Below are 25,401 nucleotides of genomic sequence, written 5' to 3'. Positions count from 1 at the left end.
CTCACAGAGATCATTCTTACAACACAGAGTAATGTTATATATTAGCTCCTTAACTTCACTCATACAGTAAATGAATGAACTTAACTCATACAGTAATTGAGTCTGCACAGCGCCACCTGCTAGCTACCTATACTTGTATCTAAAATTGAAATATAGACCAGAACATTTTATTTTAACTCAACGAGACTAACCGGCATACATATGGTCGAATAGAGTGAAACAAAGAACAATTGAAATTAATTATATTTCAACTAAAAATCTGGTTGAGTAGGATAGCGAGCTAATTAGTTTAGCCAAAACTGCACGTGCGCTTTTTTTTCTTCCACCATACTTCAACCACAGATGTCGTTCGGGATGCGGCCATTTTAATGTGAGGGAGACATTTGCAGATAATCATACACACGGTTCTAGTGTTGTTGTATCAGAAAATGTTTTATGAAAAAATCCACGAAAGCATCTCATAAGATGCCAGTCCAGTGCAGTGGTACTACAATGCTAGGTCTTAACACGGACTACCATCACAATGGCCTACCGTTCAGATGTATCCTTTAGCCTTTACTTTAGTTTACGAATGGCATCTCTTTCTAACAACTGATGCATGTGTTAAATGAATTCCCATGCACTCTGTGTTCACTGCAGGTACTAATCATGGTGGACGAAGATGTTGTACGTAGCCGGCTGCCTAGAAAGGCGGCCTCTCTTATGCACAGGGGCAGCAGCGGCGGCGCTTTTGGACGACATTTCTGTGTAAGTGGTGACACTGATTCCAGTAACCCAGACGTTTTTGGGGCTCTGCTACCAGAGGACTATAGGCCCATGAGGTCTTCCCTCGCCAAACCCCTGCATAGCCTTATACTGCCTGACCCAATGCTGGAGGAGGAGGAGGAGGAGGACGACTCTGATGATGACGACAGTGATAGCGACGACAGTGATGGCCTCTCCCTCCTTGGCACATCCCCACCCAAGTTGGACAACAGCTTCCTAAAATTGGGGCTCCAGGACCAGTCAAACAACCTGCAGAGCAGCCCGAAGAGTGGAGGTTAGGGGCCAGGTGCTCTCACTTGATGATCAAACTGATATTGAATTCATATTAAACAACTTGTGAGTGTATTTAGAAGGGAACAGGTTATTTTGTGATGGAAGTCAGTGGAAACATTCACAGCTAGGCTTGAGGATTATAACATGGGGCATAAACCTGTTTGCCTTTTCTAACAGTTTGATTGAATAGTCTTCCATACTGTAGCCTACATACTGCATGATCTGCCAAGAGTCAGGGTTAGTACATCTCTTCTTCTGACTCTGAAAGCATCTGCTTTTCTAGTGGGTTACACTGACTGGCACATGCATCGGATGGCAGCAGTGTCCAGTAACGTGTTTGACGACCTCCTGGGGGAGTGTTCCCAGTTCCACAGCTGCAAGAGCGGCCTGGCTGCCTTCGTCCTGGAGAGAGGTGAGGTCTTCTCTCTGCTCACTGGGGAATCTCAGGGATGCAAACTAGTCACCTTTTCGATTTTTAATCCAAAATCACGTCTTTTATGTGTCTATAGATTGTGAATAGTTTATGGATGTGATTCTCCCACATTATTCCCTCTCCAGAGATGTGTGACACTTGGGGCCAGTCCTATGTGCGCTACAACGTTGTGGCGTTGGGCACGGGCGAGTCAAGCTGCAGTGACTGGCTCTGCTTCAGTGGCACCATGGTGCATGACTGCCATGCCATGGTCATCGCCAGACGGGCTCTCCAAAGGTACATCAGCCTGACAGGAGTTTTGTTGGATCGTCTGGACTTACTTACTCACTTCACTCACTTGTTTGGTTTGTTTAGCTATTAATACTGGAGACTAGCAAATGATGTGTCCGATCCTGTATTTCTATTCAGGTTCTTGTACAAGCAGCTTCTGCTGTTCTTCAGCCATGACCCAAAGTGCAAGGAGCGCTCCATCTACGAGAGAAACTCAGACAGCCACCTGCTCCAGCTCAAGCCCAAAACCTACCTTCACCTCTACACCAACCAGACCCCAAGAGGGGCAGCACAGTGCGGTTCCATGTGAGTGTGTGCATTTTCCTACTGGCTGCTGTTGTTGAGTGTCCAATGCGGAAATCTTAATTGCTTGCATCCACTCAGAAGTGTAAGAATTGGATGGGAATTACATTTTGGGGCAGTTTACATTTCACTAATTTAGTGATCTAATTGAGTGACCCAGTGAGAGTGATTGTGTGCATCCTCTGTCCCCATAGGAACTCCCTGAATCTCTACAGTTCCCTGATGCTGCAGTGCCATGCTAAGGGCTCTCTGATCCCTGTGGCTCTCCTCCATCCGGGTGTGTGGGGCGCCCGGGTCTGCTGCATGTCCGACAGTGACAAACTTTGCCGCTGGGCCGTCACCGGGGTCCAGGGGGCGCTGCTGAGCCACTTCATTGAGCCACTCTACATCATCAATGTGGTCCTAGGTAAGTAACCAAGGATGCATTACAATCACAGTAGCATAGGCCACCCTCCCTTGTAGGACTGACGGACAGTGCTCCAGTGACACTGGGAGGTATTAAGCCTCTAGTCCCCCCCGTCCCCCGGCCAGGAATGGCTGTTCTATGTTCTACGGTAAGTAGCCGTTGACGGCTTTGGTTTTCAAACCATAATACAAACACAACAACCAGAATCTTAATGCTGACTTTTGGTACATTTTGAAATAGTCACCGAATCTTTCTCAATCTAGTCTGTTTTCCCTGAATAATGTGCTGTGTAATACTGGTGTGTGATACTTTTCTCAGGCTTGTTCTAATATTTTATCTTTATCTTGACAATTCTCAGCAATCTACAGCAGTGTTCTAGAATTGTATTGGGGCCTTAACTGGTTAAGAAGGAATTTTGAGAACTTGGTTCTGGTTTACTGGTCCGTTCAGGTGACTCCAGCTATAACTCGGACAACGTGTCGGACGCAATCAACAATCGCCTGGGGGATGACTGGGAGGAGCAGCTGGTCCCACCCTTTAGGAAACAGAGGATATTCTTCCTCGGTTGTGACGGGGTGGCGCCTCAACACAGCTCTCGCCACTGCAAAGACCTCAGCATCAACTGGTGCCTCGGGGACCTGAGCATCGAGGTGCTGGACAGCACAACAGGCTTTGTTGTCGATGGGTAAGTCAATGGTGCTACTGGTAGACGATGCTCGTAACATGGGAACAATTTAAGTATTTTTTATGAAACATAGATGATCTCGATGACTACTTTCATACTTACCGTACTTGGTATACTACCATTACAATGAAGTCTGATGGGTACTGAAGACCCATCTCTTCAGACTACATCTTGCCTGTCCATCTTGACTGTAAAGACCTCTTCACTCCCCACTACCCTGTACAGTTCCTCTACTGTATATATAAAAAAGATCCTTCCTTCTTCTAGCATTGTGACTGCCAATAGCACCTGCTCCTAGCATAGATTTGTTCTTATGATGACTGATGTGATTCACTTACTTGTTAGACCCGTTTGTAAGTTGCTTTGGATAAAAGCGTCTGGTAAATGTCAAACATTTAAAAACAAATTATGTAAATGTATAATTTCATTGTGGAGGGAGCTTTCTATGTAGGCGTAATGCTCTCTCTGGCCCCTTAGCTCCCCAACTGTGAGTGGGCCTGGCTTCTCCAGCAGACTGTGCAAGAGAGCCCTCTACTGTTACTTCTGCAAAATTGCAAAGCTGAGTGGGCAAAGTTCTCTACTGAACCTCCAAACCTATCACAGTGCCAAGGTGAGTTGTTGAGCCATGAATCAGTAGATATCCTGGCACCCGTGGACCTGTATTTGTCTGCACTGCATATAGGCTGGGCCGGACTTATGCATGGGCTACCCTGGGCTTGAGCCCAGGGGCCCCGGGCTACATAGGGCCCCAAAATAAATCCAAATGTATGAATAAATATTTGCTCTTTGATTTTGATTTAATAAATAACGTTCAAATTGGAAAAAATAGTTTTGTCGCAGCGCAGGGCACGGAAATACAGCCCCCCCCTCCCCTGCGGGCATGGAAATACAGCCCCTATCACTAGGCCTACTGGACGCTCTGATGAATGAGGTGTTTTAATTTGTTTATTTCTATATTTAGGCCAATGGAGAGGTTTACATCGACGCGTCACGCGCAGGGCAGGGGCATCATCTTTGGTGGCGCGATTGTCAATGTCGTGATCATGGCGGACAGGAGGAATTACGAGAGTGGAGCGCAACAAAGAAAAATGAAAAAGTGGAACGCGAAAGGGAGACACTGAGAAAAACTCTGAAACTTACTGGGTTTTTCCAACCAGTCGTAGATGCTTCAGCGTCTAACCACACCATCTCAAGCACAGGTGGTGAACCCAGCCGGAGAGGACAACCGGCGGGAGGAGGAGGAGGAGGAGGAAGAGGAAGAGGAGGAGGAGCAGGCCGCCTCATCTCTCCCCCAGTCTGAAGCAGAGCGTCTCATCTCTCCCCCAGTCTGAAGCAGAGCGTCTCATCTCTCCCCCAGTCTGAAGCAGAGAGTCTCATCTCTCCCCCAGTCTGAAGCAGAGCATATGTTCTGTATATATTATGTTCTCATCCGTTTTATTATTTTTACCTGTGTTTGTTTTTCTCTCTCACCATCCAAGGAACCTTCCTCCCCTGCCATCCCAGTGTCACTCCCCACTCCTCCACCATTCCATCCCATCATCTCCGGACAGCCTTCCCAACCTCCCTCCGTTCTCACTCAACATGCCACCCTCTGGATTCTCCCCCTTTCATCACGGACGGACTTCACCCCCTTGCTAGTCCTCCCGGACCCCTCTCCCTGGATTACCCCCTCGTAGTTCTGGACTGGTCAGTACACGCACATTGAACAACAGCCTCCGCATTTACATATCTACACCACATTAGTTTTTGCACGCTAGACACTCGCGCCCAGACACATACTGTAGCTGTCCAATACACACCTCACTTACATTTCGTCTCAGGCACCCACACACTCCCCCCACGTAGGCCCTGTTAGTGTAGGTTTGTTATTTTGTCTGTCTTTATTAAATACATTTTTCATTATTGTCACCCATGTCTCTGTGTCCGTCTGTTCTGGGGTTCTGCCACATTTGACCGCTTGGTTCAGGCCTAACACTTGCTTTTTCTTCATGTGCTTTATGCCAATAACATACTCCATTGGGATACGTGTGTTTCTGGTCATAGGTTCTGGTTGGTGTAGTTGTAGCTTATAATTTTTAGTGTAGGTAGGGGCCCGAACAATGACTCAACAAAAAACAACTCTGGTTGCACCTTGGTGGAATCACAATTAAGAACCGATTACATGGATAGTTGCCAACGGTGTTGTGTGAACTTTTTTTTATTTTTACTGTGTAAATCTTTGGTTTACTTTTTTTACACACATTTTTACCTCAGAGGGAAGGTATTGGAACAGGCTCTGGAAAAATTTAACTCACTCTTGTTTGACAATTCACATTGCAATCAATTGAGAGCGAACATTACATAACAATAATACTTTTCAAACACTGACTATAACAGGTTTATGCATACTTGTACACAATAGAGAACATAAATCTATGGGATAATTGAGATTTAGTTGGCCCAAGCAAACCTCACAACTATGACCGACTGTATGACCACTATCCCGTAGGAGTGAATTCTTGTGGTTGCCAACATAGGGGAGCTGGACCCCACATATCCACAGTTGTTAGGTCTGCTGGGAATAAGCAAACCAATAACAAAAATAAATATTAAACAATACATTTAATAACAAACATATATTCTATTGTCACAAAAGGTCTTGCACGCTAATAGGCTACCACTCAAGAAAACACAATTATAGAACATAAGACAGCACTGTAGTAATTTGACAAATTGTAGTGTTAATTCTAGAGGTGACCATTATAAGCGCTTATAATTTCAGTCTGACTGGCTGAATTCTTAATTGGGATAAAACCATGAAATTAAATTAAACAAAAGAGTAGGGTAAGTAGTTAGTGTGACAAGCCTGTTAAGCAACTTGGCTGATGCTGCTTTGTAGCAAAATGCACTTCCTTAGTAGATACAAGTATCATTGACTTTCATACTTGAGGTTTCAAAGTTACCAGTATGTGGTAGGTGCTTAGACTACCTAATCTCCAATTACATCAACCTCGTTTTCATCTTCATCTTCTTCTTGCTCCTCCTCTTCTTCCCCAGTCAGTTCAGTAGCCCCAAGTCCCGCCCCCAACAATCTTGGAGAGTACACTAGAATGTCCACATCCTCATCCTCATCCTCCTCCTCCTCCTCCCAGCTTCCAGTGGACCTGGTAGTGACCTTGCGGGATCCCAGAGCAGGGGGATGAGTTACCTGACAGGTCTGTAAATTCAAATGGCGGACCTCCATTTAGTTTTTTTGTGGGAGGTGCATGTGGTCATGGGTGAGGCCCTGCAGCATCAATTCTCTTGCATTGCTGTGCACCTGCAAACCTGTTCAGAAAAGCAGAGAAATACAGTATAGAAATTACAGGAGGTTGCGATGTGTTCTGTACAGTACTAATGTTATACTATTAGTTTACAAACATCCCTTGTAATGTTCACTTCTATTACTGTCTGACCATATGTTGAAGATATGTGTGAAAATAGGTCAATATAAAATGATAAAATCTTCCAGCTACACAGTAAAAAACTATTTTCTGTGCTGCAGTACAGGACTGGCAGAACATCACCAGCTAATGTACCCAGTGTCTGGTGGGATCAATGGGTCACGAACAGATTTCAAACACTTTTTGTATGCAAAGGACTGTCGACCAAATACTAAAACATGAGTGCTTAATTTGGAAATCTGTCCCATTACTTTTAATTTCGACATAGAGGGACCATGTATACAAGAGATGTAATTTCTGAATGGTGAAACATGTACACAAAATGCTTCACTGTCCCTTATTTATGCAGAGTACTGTATACACTACATTATTTGTTGTATTTTAACGTTAATAACAAATAATAAATGACACTTTAAATAAATGTGCAATAACACTATGTGCAATATGACAACCCTAGTCGTCTATCTGTACAGTATAGTATAGTGGATAGTGTACATAGCCTTTATTTATGTAAACCAGCTCCTTCCCTTCTTGTGTTTTTTTAAAGTGTTTTTTAAAAGTTTTTTCTCTTTCCTAACACCAGGGGAGCCACCCCTCCTAAATGTCGTTGTTTGGTACCTGTACTGTAGCAATGACAATAAAGACCATTCATTCATTCATTCATTCATTCATTCATTCATTCACATTAGACTTATATAGTGCTTTTCTAGACACTCAAAGACGCTTTACAAACGGAAAAGATTGAGTAGTAAAATAAAAAGAAACAAAGAAAATAAAGGGGAAAGTATAGGGGTCTAATTAATTAAAAAGGGGAAAGTATAGGGGTCTAATTAATTTTTAGATTACTAAATCTAAAGTGTCTTTGTAGGACAATCTACTCTGTATACTGCAATTACACCTAGATTTCGGGCGGAGATGCGGCGAACAAGCAATGCCAGGGTCCTCTCTCGACCGGCATTTTTTGAAAAGTGATCTATCATATCTATACATCATATCTATCTATCATATCATATCTATCATATCTATACATTATCATATTATAACAACATTAACAACACACACTGAATTAATTGCAAATATATGTAGGCCTACCTGAATCAGGACACTCCTCCCATCTTTTATCTATCCCCAGACTGACTTCCTCTTCTACACCCACATCAACCTCCTCTTCTTCTCCTGCGCTCACATGCTTTTTGGCTGCATAAACCAGCGTCTGATGGACCCCACTGTCCACGCCCATCTCTTCACTGGAAATGTCCATCTCGACCGCCACTCTTTCCGTCACCTCTTGTTCAATTGCGTAGCTTTCTAGAGACTGGATAGTGCCTTTGTCCATCACCTTCATAGATTCTTTACCACTGTTGTCTTTTTCAGTTGGTTCCACCAATTTCGCTTCACGTTGTTTCTCTCTTTCTGTTTCACTTGTCTGTTTGTTCTCTGTGCTTTTCTGCTTCAGGATTTCTTGGACCTTCTTCAGAGTAACCACGGGCGTCCGCTTTGAGGGCGTCAACTTGTTTGCTGGGTTTCTCACTTTGTCTTTGTTCGCTGGAGTTCCCTCAGTTCTCTCTAGACTTGAGGTCTGTTTTAAACCAAAGGGCTGGGGTTCTGGACTGCGTCCAATCAAATTGCTACAACATCCTGAGTGAACTGGCTCCTCTCTGAAAACGGGGGAAGTTTTCTGAAGACTTGACTCAGGTTTGTCCTCCACAACACTCTTCTTCATTCCCTCCTCTTCAACAAGTCTCTCCCTGAGCCTTAACTTCTTCCTGTACTCTCTCTTTGGCGTTTCCCTCTCTTCTCCTGACTCCTCTCTTCTCCTCTTATTAGTGACAGTTTCCCCGTCGTGGCCTTTGCTTGAGGGAACTGAATAGACAGGGAAAACGTTGTCTTCTGGACGTATCTTCCGAGGTCTTCCTCGTTTCCGTTTTGGGGGTTCCATGGTGACCAGCCCAGCTACCGTAGCCAGAGTATTGAGGCTGGATGATTTAGCTTTTTGGCAGGTGTTGGTGTCTTCATGATAATGCTTTTTTTCACGCTGTCTTGGCATATTCCCTTGACTCTCTGCTCTTTGGGAGGGTTTCACTCCTTTATCCCTCACGAGGGGAGCCACCTTATCCCTCTGTCTGAACACCTCAGACACCTTACTCTGCAGATCAGGCTTCAGGGTCTCTCTATCCCCTGACAGTTCCTGCTTTATCATCAAATCCTTCTTTTTCTTCTTGCAGATGCTCTCAGTGTGTTCATCAGATCTCACAGTCTGTGTCCCCGTGTCCACGTGTGTCTGCATGTCCATACAAGTCTCTCCGTCCCTCCTTCCCTCCATCACGGTCTGCACCCCGGTGTCTGGACTCCTCCTCTCCATCTCTCCATCCTCTGACAGTTCCTGCTTTATCATCAAATCCTTCTTTTTCTTCTTGCAGATGCTCTCCCTCGTCCTGGTGCCTCCATCAACCCCACTCCTCTCACACTGACATGGGTCTCCTGGCACTTGTCGTTTGGATGGGCAATGCCATGCTACCATGGAGTTTAGAGGGAACTGTAGTTCTTTTTTACACTACACTACACTACACTACACTACACTACACTACACTACACTACACTACACTACTACACTACACTACTACACTACACTACACTACACTACTACACTACACTACACTACACTACACTACACTACTACACTACACTACACTACACTACACTACACACCACTACACTACTACACTACACTAACACTACACTACACTACACTACACTGCACTACACTACACTACTACACTACACTACACTACACTACACTACACACCACTACACTACTACACTACACTAACACTACACTACACTACACTACACTACACTACACTACACTACACTACACTACACTACACTACACTACTACTACACTACACTACATTACACTACAGTACCATGGAGTTGAAGGGCTGGGAAGGGGAAGAGGGTTGATGTTTTGGGGCCTCAGGGAGGGGGCTGCTGGATAGGCTGTGTTCTGTGGGGGTGAAGTTGTGAGAGCCAATGAGGGTGGGGCAGGGACACAGCTGAGGAACGGAGTATCAGTGCGTTCATCAGATCTCACAGTCTGTGTCCCCGTGTCCACGTGTGTCTGCATGTCCATACAAGTCTCTCCGTCCCTCCTTCCCTCCATCACGGTCTGCACCCCGGTGTCTGGACTCCTCCTCTCCATCTCTCCATCCTCTGACTCATCCGTCTGCACTCCTGCCTCTCTACAACTCCTCCATCCTTCCTCATCCTTCTCCCCCTCCCTCCCCCGATCCTTCCATCCTTCCACCAACCTTATGCCCAGTCCGTAGGCTGCAGCCCTCACCTCCTCCTGCTCCTCCGTTCCCTCTCCCTCCAGTGTTCCAGAGTAGAGGAGTCCTACCAGCTTAAGCAGTGTCTGGGGCCCAACATTGATTAATTGATTGAGTGGGTGGATCTGGTTAGGAAGGTGTGAGGGGGAGGATAAAGCTCTTGACAGGTAGGGGCTGAAGGCAGCCAGGATGCAGCTGTGGGCTGGAATTGACATGCCTGTAGGAGTAGGAAGAATGAAGTCACTGTCAGTGATCTGTTATATAAAATAAGTAACAATAAATTCATACCTCATCAATGATTAATATTACTAAGTCCTGTAATGAGATATATTGTATTGCATAAGAATAACCAAATCAATAGGCCTGAGGCCTGTTTTTTGTGGTCATAGGATACTTTATAAATAAATTATGAATAGCCTCAAGTCATGTTTTAAAAAGTAATAAAAGCATTTTGTTTTCCTGCAATGTCGAGTAATTGAAGCAGTGGAGCCCCTAGACTTTTGGGGGCCCTAAGCAAACAACATTATGGAGGCCCCTGGTAAGGGTCTTAGGCGGGTGACGATGTGGACATTTTTAAATGTATTTATTTCCCTGACACTAAAATATAATACGGTTTTACGAAGTTCGCGCATATGCGCGCGCTCGTGTGTGTGTAAGTAAAAAAAACAGTCTGAAAGACTAGCGTCTCTTTTACAAAGGAGCCCTGGCCAGGACAGCCACAATACAACAATTACATTTGACATAATAAAAGCACATAAAAACATGCAAAGCACATTACATAAAAACAGTAAAAACAGTACATGACCACAGGTACAGTAGCACACCTAGTACACATTGCGACATACTGGACCACAAGTAGCATACAAATTACATGCAACATGGAGCATGTAAATGATGCATGTAAATGCATGTAAATGATGGATCTTATCATGAATCATTTTTAAAGGCTTTAATATAGGCTACATGATGTATTAACTATTTATATTTTGTACCCAGATGTCAAATAAATACGTAACAAATGAATAGTTAACTTAAAAAAAAAAAAACTGCCCCGCTGAACCAATGAGAAGGACGGGGGGGCGGTGCTTCCCATCGGTCCGGCCTATCAGTGTCCTAGATTTGCCGCTCGCTCCGGGCGGCACATAGAATCCGTTCTATGGATAAAGGTCTCCAGACGTTTGGAGCGAGAGCAAAGCGGAAGTGGAAACGGCTGGCACCGCGAGACTAGCCAGCTATCAATAAACTACAATTCATCAGAGCAATTGCGCGTCATCTCCCTGTCATCAGAATGATCACGCCCCTTTTTGGGTGATAGAAGGGGAGAAGTTTGACTGGCGGTCAATGGGAATTTCTGGTCTTCGCTACTTTAATCCGATAAAATAAGAAAACCGTAGTGCTTTTTAGATATTAGGAGCCCAAATCCGATGGCCAGTTAGGCAAACTATATTATAGTGTCGTTGCCGATCAATGATCGACGTCGCTATATAGAGAAAATAATGAAATAGGGGTTGATTCATCAGAGCAGTCATACGTCATCTCCCTGTCATCAGGGATTTGTAGTTCTTCATTTGATTTGCCGTGTAAATCCCCAGACTGCCCAAATCCGATTGCCAGTCAGGCAAACAATTATATAGTGTCGTTGCCGATCAATGATCGACGTCGTTATATGGAGAACATTTATGAAATAGGCAATGAATGTGTGTCCTTTCAGTCTGCCTCCATGAACCACCCGACCCAAAGGCCTGAGGTGTTGTAGGAGGTATGAATATGATTTAGGGGGTATTTAGTATAACAGGCTAATGGGTTTATTGTGAGTTTACTTTGATTGTTTGTTTATTGCCTAGATCACCGTATTGAGAAGTCATATGGTTATGGGGGGTGATATTGCAAGGTAATTTAAGCACCTGCGCACCTTGCATGGTGGTAGTGGAGAGAGAGGGGAGCGATGTATTTTTGTTGACCGCATTATACGCATATTCTATACGCATTGTTTGTTATTTTTCTGGTTTTGATCGCTTATGGATTATTTTTGTACTTCGCCAAGTTTGACTGTTCTATTCAATAAATGTCCAATGTGACAATTGCCCTCCTCCACCGGCCCTAGTTTTGGATCTAGCTTGCTGTTCATTATTTTCATGATAAAACGTCATAACATCTTCATATACACCATACAGTAGACACTGAACAGTAGACATAAGACATGTTCATAAATGTTTATCTTATATGTGTATATGTTTGTGAATATGTGAATATGTTTTCTGTTTTTTTGCACCTTCGGAAGAGCCACTACAATTTCATTGTATAGGCAACTGTACAACGACAATAAAGTATATTCTATTCTATTCTATACAGGATAAATACTGATTAACAGTAGGCTACTTTGGCAAATGCCCATTGAACAGATGTATTTATTATCCCATCTTAAGAAAACTAATGTAACACTCCCATCTTGAAAAAAAAAAAATTTGCACATTTTGGCAAAAAAAAATTTGGGGAAACATTTTTGGAGGCCCTTTTTGTTTGGTGGCCCCAAGCAATTGCCTTGGTTGCCTCTATGGACGGGGCGCCTCTGAATTGAAGCCTAAGAATGTTACTCTCTTATAATGTGATGTAACAATAAACTTGATTCTGATTCTAATACTGGGTCTCATTATGACATAAGGGAGGTCACACTGGGAGGACAGTAAAGGGTTAAATAAAATGAAATATACCGTACATTTAATCCCCACACAACTCTCACCCTCAGTCTGCAGCAGGGCATCACAGAAGAGGTGGCTAAGCTGCTGTTTCTGCAGCTGCCCCCTGAGTGTGGGCTCATGGTCAGGCAGGTGAAACTGCCACATCTTTGGCGTTTCCCTCTCTTCTCCTGACTCCTCTCTTCTCCTCTTATTAGTGACAGTTTCCCCGTCGTGGCCTTTGCTTGAGGGAACTGAATAGACAGGGAAAACGTTGTCTTCTGGACGTATCTTCCGAGGTCTTCCTCGTTTCCGTTTTGGGGGTTCCATGGTGACCAGCCCAGCTACCGTAGCCAGAGTATTGAGGCTGGATGATTTAGCTTTTTGGCAGGTGTTGGTGTCTTCATGATAATGCTTTTTTTCACGCTGTCTTGGCATATTCCCTTGACTCTCTGCTCTTTGGGAGGGTTTCACTCCTTTATCCCTCACGAGGGGAGCCACCTTATCCCTCTGTCTGAACACCTCAGACACCTTACTCTGCAGATCAGGCTTCAGGGTCTCTCTATCCCCTGACAGTTCCTGCTTTATCATCAAATCCTTCTTGCAGATGGGAAGGGGAAGAGGGTTGATGTTTTGGGGCCTCAGGGAGGGGGCTGCTGGATAGGCTGTGTTCTGTGGGGGTGAAGTTGTGAGAGCCAATGAGGGTGGGGCAGGGACACAGCTGAGGAACGGAGTATCAGTGTGTTCATCAGATCTCACAGTCTGTGTCCCCGTGTCCACGTGTGTCTGCATGTCCATACAAGTCTCTCTGTCCCTCCTTCCCTCCATCACGGTCTGCACCCCGGTGTCTGGACTCCTCCTCTCCATCTCTCCATCCTCTGACTCATCCGTCTGCACTCCTGCCTCTCTACAACTCCTCCATCCTTCCTCATCCTTCTCCCCCTCCCTCCCCCGATCCTTCCATCCTTCCACCAACCTTATGCCCAGTCCGTAGGCTGCAGCCCTCACCTCCTCCTGCTCCTCCGTTCCCTCTCCCTCCAGTGTTCCAGAGTAGAGGAGTCCTACCAGCTTAAGCAGTGTCTGGGGCCCAACATTGATTGATTGATTGAGTGGGTGGATCTGGTTAGGAAGGTGTGAGGGGGAGGATAAAGCTCTTGACAGGTAGGGGCTGAAGGCAGCCAGGATGCAGCTGTGGGCTTGAATAAGTGGCATGCCTGTAGGAGTAGGAAGAATGAAGTCACTGTCAATGATCTGTTATATAAAATAAGTAACAATAAATTCATACCTCATCAATGATTAATATTACTAAGTCCTGTAATGAGATATATTGTATTGCATAAGAATAACCAAATCAATAGGCCTGAGGCCTGTTTTTTGTGGTCATAGGATACTTTATAAATAAATTATGAATAGCCTCAAGTCATGTTTTAAAAAGTAATAAAAGCATTTTGTTTTCCTGCAATGTCGAGTAATTGAAGCCTAAGAATGTTACTCTCTTATAATGTGATGAAACAATAAACTTGATTTTGATTCTAATACTGGGTCTCATTATGACATAAGGGAGGTCACACTGGGAGGACAGTAAAGGGTTAAATAAAATGAAATATACATTTAATCCCCACACAACTCTCACCCTCAGTCTGCAGCAGGGCATCACAGAAGAGGTGGCTTTGCTGCTGTTTCTGCAGCTGCCCCCTGAGTGTGGGCTCATGGTCAGGCAGGTGAAACTGCCACATCCTCACCTGTCACACTGAGAAAGGGAACAGAGGAGAAAGAGGGTGGTGGGGTTACAACGATGTGTGTGTGGGGGGGGGGAATGATGGAAAGAATGTGAGAAAGTGAGGGGGTAAAGGGAGGGAGAACATAAGGGAAGGATATTAAATGGGGGGGGGGGAGTGAAGGTGAGAGGTCAAGGGAAGGTGGGTGGGGGTCATATGTCAAGAAAGAAACATTGACAACTTAACTCAGCTGTTTAAATGTACTCCATGAACACATTACGTAGGATAGTTAGCTTTAACTAATTATAATACACTTGTCACAAAGCTAATGCATAGCTAATGCGAGCGGTTCCCATCACGAGTAAGGAGCTAGCTAGCTAAACTGTCCTGCACCGACACTTGAGTTGCAACCACGCAAATCCTACCACGGTGGCCTCGTATATCTCAACCGGGCCTTGGCTAACTAACTCAACCGGGCCTTGGCTAACTAACTCAACCGGGCCTTGGCTAACTCAACCAAAGCATTGGCTAACTAACTCAACCAAAGCATTGGCTAACTAACTCAACCAAAGGCCCTCATTTGTTTTATCTCACGCATGGGTGAAACACCATAGTTTAACAATGATTGACAGCAGGCTAGCAGCCTCGCTTCAGCTGGGAGACTCCGCACACGCTTACCTTTCACTCGGACTAAATGCTGCTTGTTCGTTACGGTTCCGTTTTACTTCGACTTTTACTGATATATTAACCACCACTGCCGTGAAACAAATGATTAAAACGTTGAAACGTTGATTCACGACTTGCTAAAATGTAAAACTGTCCGCGAAATGTCCTCAACGGACTTTACTCTCCTGAGTCAAAATCCGAAAAGGAAGTTCACCAGATCAGAACAGCGTCGTTTCGGGTTTGCGTTGTTAATAATATTAATATCATTATTAATAATGCATTTATGTTGTATCCATTGTATAATAATATAATAATTATAATTATAATTATAATTATAATAATACTTATTATTCTTATTATGTATTTTGCATAGCGCTTTTCTCAGTAGTCAAATACACTTCATTACATGGAGAGAACCAGATTAGATGGATAAATTTAAAAAAGTCACATGAAAGCTTATAGTCAGTAACAATAGTTACAAATTAAAGGCAAGTTCAAAAAGATGAGTTGAGATCATTTGACTGAGGTGACCTTTACTCCTGGGGGGTATTCCATCAACGTCACTAAAGGAAAATCCAGGTTTATTTTGATCCAAATAAAATGCATTATATTATACAAATAAGGCTGGATCTTTTTATAAATGTCGCGGGATTTATATAAAAATAAATAAGCCTAGATTGGACGTTGATGGAATACCCCTCTGGTGATGGAGACAATATATATGAGAATATGAGACTGCGGGTAGGGGTGTGCTGGAGCCTGGAGGAGGTCAGAGAGGTAGGAGGGTGCCATGTTGTTGAGGGCTTTGTAGGTGGTGAGGAGAATCTTAAACAGAATCCTAAATGGGACTGGGAGCCAGTGAAGGTTTTGGAGGACTGGAGTGATGTGTTCTCTGGAGTGGGTTCTAGTGAGCAAGCAGGCAGTGTTCTGCATGTGTTGTCTGTTGAGGACTCTGTTGGCGCCCCCAAATACAACACAGTAGTCCAACCTGGTGGTAACAAACACATAGACAACCAGTCAACATATTTTAAAAAATCATTATTTTTATTAAAAACAGTATTGCTAGTTACATATTCCATTCATGAGAGAAATGTGCAACTTTAAGAGCCAAGGCAAATATTAAGGATTACTCCAGAATCAGCTTTTTGATTAGTTTTCGAATAACTGATGACCAACATAACTTGAGACTGAGCTTCTTCTTTTTTTTGCTGTTGTTATTGCTTGTTTTGTTTTTAATTAAAAGATATAAACTGTAAATGTTTTCAATTTAAAAATAAAACTGATTGCATATGCGTTCACCCACAATACCCGCAAACAATTAAACCCAAATCATAAAATATAAAAAAGAAATACATAAAACCATTAAATTTAACAAATATTCTCTTGTATATATAGTTAAATGTGCTTTTATTTTATTTATTTGTCTTAATCTAAATAGCAACTAGAATCAAAATCAGTTTTTTGCCTCCATAGATCAAGATTTAACCGATTTGTAAATTTAACCTAAGCTCCCATTCCACTTTTTAAAGAATGTTCTTGTTTTTACCACCTTAGCTGTAACTGTTTAGCCTCGACAGTTTTCAGTTAAATGTATTCATGTAGCCATTCCTTCGAGAAATGTGTCCGAAAGGCCTCGCGGATACTCACACAAATCAAGTGACATAATTGAATTGTCTGAATAATTACTTTTTACATAGGGTTGCTGTCATAATGAGTTGGATTGTAATGTCTGTGAGGTATTTTGGACATTACTATGCAAATAAAAGGGCTATGGCCATTAGACGAAACAAAATATGTCTATGAAGCAAAAATACATAACGAAATACTGTCTGGGGTACTCTTTTTTTGCTGTTGTTGTTGCTTGTTTTGTTTTTAATTAAAAGATATAAACTGTAAATGTTTTCAATAAAAAAATAAAACTGATTGCATATGCGTTCACCCACAATACCCGCAAACAATTAAGCTGGATATACTTGACTGTCAGCGGCTCACCAACTGGCACGACCCGTACTCAACGTAACCTTCAGCTTCAGCGGAAAAACACGTGTGTTCCCCGGTCAGGAAAAACGGTCACCCACTTCCGCTGTCAATAAAGTTGTACATTCAAACATCTCTCAAATCCATAATATGGCAAAGATTAGGTGGCAACAAAAAAAAAAACTCTGGTTGCACCTTGGTGGAATCACAACCTCTTCTTATCCACGGACCCAGATGGGCATCCGAAGTGATATAAAGAGTTTACCTCGATCAATTCTCTTCATCGATATCAAATTTTTTTCACAATTTTGCATGCTATACGATGCCACATTTTTTTCCCCGAGACGGTAAACACGGCCTAAGTCACATCCAGTTTTCTCCAACTGGAGAATGTGTCATGTCCGGTTTCAACGCCAAATTTCCATACCATTGGTCGGCCAACCCCCCCCCCAAAAAAAAAAAAAAAATCTGATACATGAGAAAGGTCAAAGGTCAAAGATGGTGCCAAAATATCTCCAAATGGCCTAAACATATAGGTGTCCGCCTAAACATACCTGTACTAAAACAGGTACAAAGTTGCATTTGCTCACATTACTAGCATCAACTTTGGCACAAGTACTAATAAGACCCTGGAGTACTGATTCCTAGATGATTTGGGCTTGGTTATCAGGTTTCCAAGGTGATATTCACTGTAAAAGCTGTTGTTTTTTTAGGCGGAGACTGAATTTGAGATGTTTTATAATGTTCTAGCTCTATTTGCTCTGACACAGTAACATAGATTTGGATTCTGACACTTCTACAGCCACCCCACAGGTGTTAGCTTTCATTTGATAACAATATCATTATGAAGGCCCTTGTGATTGTGGAGATATTCTATATTCACTGTGGGCATGTCATTTCGAGCAGAAAACCAGAAAAATTAGGTGGATAAGAAGAGGAACCGATTACATGGATAGTTGCCAACGGTGTTGTGTGAACTTTTTTTTATTACTGTGTAAATCTTTGGTTTACTTTTTTTACACACATTTTTACCTCAGAGGGAAGGTATTGGAACAGGCTCTGGAAAAATTAAACTCACTCTTGTTTGACAATTCACATTGCAATCAATTGAGAGCGAACATTACATAACAATAATACTTTTCAAACACTGACTATAACAGGTTTATGCATACTTGTACACAATAGAGAACATAAATCTATGGGATAATTGAGATTTAGTTGGCCCGAGCAAACCTCACAACTATGACCGACTGTATGACCACTATCCCGTAGGAGTGAATTCTTAATTGTGGTTGCCATTAGACTACATAATGTTAATATTAATCAAGGATGAGGACTATTTCACCATACATGACGCATCATAGCTTTTTGCTCACTGATGGGGTCCCATGTTGTGCATTATGTGCCCTTTTTTTCTTTTCGCCCCTGGCCTTCAAAGAGCCTGAGTCCGCCACTGGCCTACAGTACACTATATCAATGGTGTTTAGCAGCATATATAATGTAGACCTACATATGTGTTTTTTAAATGTAGCCTATGTTTATTTATTTTTTTATGTTTATTTCATTTTTTAAACACTGAGCTCCAAACAAATGTTTGAGAAAAGTTAAACCATGCAGAGAGATATGTGTTTGAAGTGTTGAGTGGATTGCGTTATTGCTGTATATTATTGACTAAGTTCCTCCTTCCAAAAGAGCAAAACATGGTCTGTAACATGCATATTTGATGAGAAATAACAGCCTTTGTAACTCAGTCTAGTGTGCTCTCTAACATTATTATGTTGTTAGATGACATTATTCAATTGACAAGTGATTTATTATACTGTAACTATATCACGAAGAGAAATGTAGGCCAAAAAAGAAACTTTCGAAAGAACATTGGTTGATTTACTGAAAATGTAATCAGAAAAAAAGACACAAGACACTATTCTTATTTTATTCCCTTTTTATTGAAAAGCTTATCCCCAAAACAAATTGTTTTGTAAAGAATGCATGCATAAAAATACACTGAGCCTCTACCCAAAGAGTCTTCGATGATGACAGACCCTTCCCACTGTCACAAAAAGCTTTGTCTCAGTGTACACACCTGGTTCCCACTGCCACACACATCTCTGTCTCAATGTACACACCTGCTCTTACAGTATGTACAATCTGTACATGTCATGTGGTTATTGAACTAGACACAGAAAAACTCATTAAACCTTTTTTACATCATTCAAATTCCACCCTGTTAGGTTAGTTTGAAATAAGTTGCTTTATTTATTTATTTTATTTTTAAGTAGCTACAATTTAATAATGTTAGTACTGTTGGTTAAAGCTAGAATCCATAATATGTGCAAAATTGACAATGATTGTAAATACTGTACTGTACACCAGACATACAGTAGGTGAAGGCTTAGTTGAAAATATATTGTTAAAATATAACAGAGCCGGTTTTAACAATAGCCTACATCTCAGGAAGCTACACAAACAGGTAACATGGCACTTGAAAACCTAATACATAAAATCTGAAGGCTATTGCACAGTTATCCAAATATTGCATATTTCAGGTAGAGTAACGAGAGGAAAGACAGGAAGACAGTGAACACATACCATGCACAAAGGGCAACAGGCTACTGTTTGTACTGTACAGAGAAACAAAGCTAAATTAACATATAATACAGAGGTTGCATTACAATTGCCAGTGTAAGTGACTACATTTTTTTGATTGTCAAAACTTTTTAAAGATTTAAGGAGAAAATGTAACATTTCGGTTGAGCACAACAGAAATATTTACCAAATTTCAATAATCAATATCATATATTATATAGGAGGAAAATGTTATCTCAGTGGGCTTATTCCTAACATACAATTATTTAGAATATTTGTTGTTTGATAAACAGAGAAGATAAAAAATAAAGTCTGGTCCATTTGTCTCTGTTACAAAATAAAAATTAAAAATAAAAATATTACAACTCATCATTGGACCAAGCGCCACATTTTCATGTAACTTTCTTTTATAGGAAATAGGAATACATCAGCAAGTAATCCTTTAATGCATTGCACTGGAGGCAGTACGTCTCAATAGAGCTCTGGTAGTCAGGGTTGGACAGTGCCTTACACTGTACCATGTGCTATGGTTTACCTTCAAGCTGGGAACCATCTCAAAATTATGTTCAATGTCTACGGTTACAGGTGTGGGCATTTCAGCAGGAAGGAAGACAGTTCTAGGGTCCGCCCATCCAGAAGGGCCTTTAAAATCTCATGACATCATCAGTAACAAACCATTTTAATGGCAGAAGTATTGGAAGAAACAAGAAACACAACGGTATTAGACGTTTCAGAAATATGGCTTTTTTTCCCACAAGCTGTTCAAACAACATGCAACTAATTTACACACACTCACAAACTAGCCTCATTAGAAGCTAAGAGGAAGAACTTGTTTGGCTTTTTAAAAGCCCCTTTCCTTGCTGGCTCTCTTCTGATTGTACTAATATAATATGATCCTTGTAGAGGTTTCATATACAGCTCAACAGTCTGAGATGCCTCAGATAAATTAGGGGGAACACTTGAGTTGAGGTCCTTAACAAAAAGGCCTTTGTTGCACCTACATAAACTATACATAACACCTGACATAGACAGTCATTGACATCCATAAACCACCAACTGGCATGAAACCATACGGCCAGCTAAACCTCTACTCCTGAATCAGACTGAACCTCTACTAAACCTCAACCAATGATCAGACAGACACAACTCAACTGAAGTGTTCCCAAATCAGACACAGAGGACTCATTTCCCACACTGTATTTCCCTTTTTGGACAGGAAGTGCTGCATTTCCCAGTATTTCAGAGGAGACTGGAGCTGGTTCATTACATGGAGGCTGTCTATATGGGTCTGTGTCCTGTGCTCCCCTGGGTAGGCCGCACGGTGGTAGAGGTCCTGGGTGGAACCTGGATGTGGGGGGTCCTGGATGGAACCTGATTGTGGGGCTTCACGACACCCCAACCAGCAGCGTGGCTGAGCTCACAGAAGCCTCTTGGGTTTTCACCTGGGGAGACGGAGAGGAACAGAAGGGGAAATGATTAAATGTTAGTAATTCATGTAGTTGTCATTGTGTTGCGTCTTGTGTTATAAAGCACTCAAGCACATTTAAACCCGTATAAGTTGACTTTTCCTTTCTATGTCATTTCAACACACACTTCACCATGAGCACAGCGCACAGTAGAGATAGACCATAGCGTTAGGGTTGCTTATATTATCTCAATCTTTTGAAGAGATGCAATATTAGAAGATGTTAAGTTATTCACAGGGGGAGTTATCTACATGAGGAGCATGCAGTGCCAGTCAATGCCAGCAGAGGGACCATCTCCACGTGCTGTTGTTAGAGAACACTGGTTTAGGACAGGGATTGCAGGACTGACACAGGCACAGTCAAAGGCACAGTACGCCAGGGAGCCATACCCTTACCAGGCCAAGGGCATGAGGAAGAGGAGGAGGAAGAGGAAGGAGAGGAAGAGGGGAGGCGCAGGGAGGATAACTTGTGCTCATTCTCCTGGGTTGGATGAGAAATGACAACCAGGTGAGAAAGAGAGAGGGAGAGGCATTTTTAAGCCACATTCTCTCTTTCTTTGGCTTAGATGACAAGCACGTTAAAAATCATAGAAACAGTATGATGATAAGAGAACTATACTATCTTACTACGGTGATAGAATAGTAAAATATCAGATTGGTAAGCAGGATAAAACATCAGAAATACAATAACAGCGTAACAACAGAGTTTTACACTGTAGTGACCTGACTGTGTCAGACTCACTTAAAGAAGTCGACACAGATTGAGCTCACCTCTAGGTTTGTCCGAGCCGTCTTCAGAACGTCCCGTGTTCTTGACACTGTAAACAAACAAAACAAAGCGCGGTTATGAGTGATCTCTGACGAGCACCCGTCACATCATGTCATCCATCATCGCTAGAGTGGCTCACTCTCCCTGCAGGACACCAGAAAACCTCTGCTGAAGGTGAAATGACGGAGAGAGAGAGAGAGGGAGGGAGAGAGAGAAAGAGAGAGAGAAGGGGGGGGGGGGGGCGAGAGAGAGAGCAGGAATGGGGAGAGGTTGAACTTGGATCCTCCTCAGTCCCTGTGTACTTTAAAGGGATAGTTTATTCCTGAATAAAGAATTGGAGCAAACACATTTTCGAGTTAATGGAAGTGGATGGGGTCCATTTTGCGGCCACAAGGGGGCACAACATTGGACCCCCATCTTTGTTCATCCTATTAATAACCCCAAGTGTCATCACAAGCACAATTGTGTTGGCAGTGTGAGATTAAGGGAGGAGATGAGAAAAAGAGACAAATGGAAAGAAAGACAAAACAGAGAGATAAGAGATGAGGTAAAGGGAGGGAGAAGATGAGTGGCGGAGGGTGGGAAGCGGAGAGAGAGGAGAGTATATAGGGGGTCACTCACGTTGGCTGACTATGTAGTGCTCCATGCTATCTTTGGTGCGGTTGGAGCTCCTCAGTCTCTCCATGGCGTCCCGTAGAGCCTCCTCCTGCTCCGAGATTGTGTGACGCAACGTGTGGATCTCCTCCTTTAGAGACTGCTCCTGAAGACACACACACACACACACACACACACGCACACACACGCCTTCAGAAATCGCACTCTACACTTACATAGGTAAAAAGCAGTGCCAATGACATTGTAGTCCACATGTAGTCAAACATTCCCACTAAACACACTAACTTAGCAAAATCATGATCTTATCCTTCAACCAAACTTGAAGCATCAGTGGGTCTGACCTTCTTGCTGCTCTGATTGGGCCCCTCACTGCTAGGCAGAGCCGCCCTCCAGAACATTCTGAGCAGAGAGCTGGCCTCCTCCAGAATTTGACGCAGAGTCTTAGTGCTGACCAGCAGGCTCCTCAAACAGCCAGGGTCCAGAGGCTGAGAGAGACACACACATATACACGCACGCACACACGCACACACGCACACACGCACGCACGCACGCACGCACGCACTCACGCACACACACACACACACACACACGCACAACACAGTTATACAAATTTCATTTTAAGGACATTTTAAACTTAGTAGTTAATGTCCTTGGTACAGTATTATACACATTATGAATTATGATACACCTGACTACGATTTAGATCAGGTATATAATTAGACCCCTGCCCCCTCACCATGTCCATGCTGATCTCTAGTGGATGGCCAGTAGAGGCCTGCAGGGCAGTCTCCATCTTGCGGACGAGAACGCTCCCCTCCAGGATCTGCTGCTGAAGGGCGTTGAAGTCGTCCACATGCCCCACCGCGTGGCGGCCATTACGGCTCGCAAAGGAGCCGTCTGGGGCTTGTCCCTCCAGAGTTGGGTGTGCTGAGGGGGGAAAAGAGTGAAGGGATGGGTCCAAACGTTACTTTCCTCTACTACGTAACAGGGGGCAGGATGTGTGTAGAGATTAGCGATGTCTGAAGGTGTGTGTGTGTGTGTGTGTGTGTGTGTGTGTGTGTCTGTGTCTGTGTGTCTGTGTCTGTGTGTGTGCCTGTATGCGTGCGTGTGTGTGTGTGTGTGCGTATGTGTGTCAGTACCCTCGGACTCCTGTGGTTCCAGTGTGGGTGGGGAGGCGGGGCTGTAGAGCCCAGTGTCTCGGACAGGGGGAGAGGAGGTGGGGTCTGTGGAGCAGGGAGAGAGGGAAAGTGTCAATCACACATCAATGAGCTTTTAACAGTGTGTGAAGAAAACCCTGATATAAGATGAATCTCTAACCTATCCCAGAATGCCTGGCTCGTAGGGTGGCAGCGCCCCCTCAACTCACCGTGGAAGAGCTGTCTCCTTGCGTGCGGGCGTGTGTCGCCCTGGCCCAGCCCACCGGACAGCTGTTGCTCCAGCTGAACGTGCAGGTCCTTGGGGTCGAAGGGGACAGTCTCCCCCGAGAGAGACCACGCCTCGCCTCTCTGTCCGGCGCCGTTGGGAACTCCACACACCCGATGGTACATCTGGAGCTCACACTGGAGAGAGTGGACCAGCCCGCGGCCCTCACACAGCTGCTGCTGCAGCACGTTCATCTCATGCTGGAGCCTGCAGGTATCCATACACAGAGAATGTAAACACACAGACTGTACATGCGCATAGATGTCACTGGGCTATAAGCAAATGCGCACGCACGCACGCACACACACACACACACACTCAACGCCCTACCTGTTGCTAGATTCTTGGTTGCTCTGTCTCTCTTGCTTTAGCTGTGTGATCTCCTGAGTCTGAGCCTGCGCCTGTGTCTGCAGCCTCCTCCCCTGCTCCGCCCACCGCTCTGTCTCAAGCTCCGCCTCCTTCAGCTGGGCCCGCCCACACATCACCGCCTCCTGCAGCTGCTCCGCCTCCTTAGTGCCGTCTGAGAGGAAAGGACCGAGGAACTCAGATATGAGGGCAGAAACAGCCAGGAACTCTAACACATTATTATATTTTTATGAATTAATTGTCAATTTATTGATATAGATATTATATTTATTTTCATTGTGTTGGTTACATAGTGTTCACAGGGCATTCATGTCATTGATATCCTGACACAATTTTGACTACTAAAATGGATCTACTGTAAAATTCTATGGGGGTATTATGTTGGGCGTATAGAGTATATTGGAGTATTTAGAGTATGTATGAGAGTATATTGGAGTATTGAGACAATTTGAGAGTATGAATGTGAGTATGTTGGAGTATTGAGATATATATGAGAGTATGTTAGAGTATTGAGAGTAGGTATGAGAGTATGTTGGAGTATTGAGATATATATGAGAGTAGGTCTGTTGTGATATTGAAGGGTTTGGGAGCTGGACCGGGTCAGTACCTCTGCTGGACTGTTTGAGTCGGTTCTGCAGGCTGAGGTTCTCTTCCCTCAGGGCTCTGATCTCATTGGACAGCTGACTGACAGAGTCCAGCCCCTGGATGTAGATGTTGGTAGGAGCACCTGAGAGACGAGGAGAGGAGGAGGGGCAGGAAGAGGACGAGGACGACGATGATGAGGAGGAAGAGCAGGAGGAGAAGGAGAAAGAATGGTTTGAATGGTTCAAGTCAATACAAACAACATTGGGCCAGCAGACGTGTGTGTGTGTCTGTGTGTGTGTGTGTGTGTGTGTGTGTGTGTGCGTGTATGTGTCACCTTTGTCGTGGGCGGTGTTGGCCAGTCTCTCCTCCAGCTGTTGTCGGAGGCGGTCATTGGTCTGGATGGAATCTTCTAGACGCTGACGAAGACTCCGGATCTCCCTCAAGTGCTCCTTCATCAGGTCCGAGCCTGCAGCACAATAAGCAGAGCCAATACATAACACATATATATGAGGAGGAAATAGGTTATCACACTGCTGTACACACACACACACACACACACACGTCTGTGTGATTGTACCTGTATGGCTGGTGCCTGACTGGTAGCCCGACGACCCTGATGACACATCAGCGCCAACTCTCATTGGCCGGGCCCCGTAGGCCATGTCCCACAT

The 25,401-nt window shown here is 43.7% G+C and overlaps 2 protein-coding genes across 2 annotated transcripts in view; one reads left to right on the top strand and one right to left on the bottom strand.

Moving 5' to 3' along the window:
• Window positions 1–648: 648 nt before the first annotated feature.
• LOC308154908 (adenosine deaminase domain-containing protein 2-like) lies at window positions 649–14,315 on the top strand (the record flags this gene model as incomplete). Its single annotated transcript, XM_080528125.1, has 11 exons — window positions 649–1,039; window positions 1,322–1,450; window positions 1,597–1,747; window positions 1,880–2,047; window positions 2,239–2,450; window positions 2,901–3,135; window positions 3,613–3,745; window positions 7,690–7,847; window positions 8,014–8,079; window positions 12,633–12,710; window positions 14,201–14,315. 11 exons carry the CDS (start codon window positions 649–651, stop codon window positions 14,313–14,315), a joined length of 1,836 nt encoding a protein of 611 aa, XP_080384251.1.
• Window positions 14,316–18,869: 4,554 nt separating this feature from the next.
• Window positions 18,870–25,401, bottom strand: part of pde4dip (phosphodiesterase 4D interacting protein) — a gene marked incomplete at its 5' end in the record, with an annotated part of 30,069 nt that continues 23,537 nt past the window's right edge. Inside the window, 11 exons of the mRNA XM_080533875.1 lie at window positions 18,870–20,950; window positions 21,745–21,791; window positions 22,364–22,502; window positions 22,699–22,842; window positions 23,094–23,284; window positions 23,497–23,580; window positions 23,724–23,986; window positions 24,110–24,299; window positions 24,753–24,872; window positions 25,065–25,196; window positions 25,308–25,401. The exon at window positions 25,308–25,401 is cut by the window's right edge and continues 191 nt beyond it. Of these exons, the coding sequence (XP_080390001.1) occupies window positions 20,894–20,950; window positions 21,745–21,791; window positions 22,364–22,502; window positions 22,699–22,842; window positions 23,094–23,284; window positions 23,497–23,580; window positions 23,724–23,986; window positions 24,110–24,299; window positions 24,753–24,872; window positions 25,065–25,196; window positions 25,308–25,401 (1,461 nt within the window). The 3' untranslated portion in view covers window positions 18,870–20,893. The remainder of the gene's footprint in view (window positions 20,951–21,744; window positions 21,792–22,363; window positions 22,503–22,698; window positions 22,843–23,093; window positions 23,285–23,496; window positions 23,581–23,723; window positions 23,987–24,109; window positions 24,300–24,752; window positions 24,873–25,064; window positions 25,197–25,307) is intronic.

The sequence above is a fragment of the Nansenia antarctica genome (assembly GCF_963989245.1).
Source record: "Nansenia antarctica genome assembly, chromosome: 1".
Lineage (NCBI taxonomy): Eukaryota > Metazoa > Chordata > Actinopteri > Argentiniformes > Microstomatidae > Nansenia > Nansenia antarctica.
Note: the sequence above shows the minus strand (reverse complement) of the source record. Positions and strands in the feature narration are given on the sequence as shown.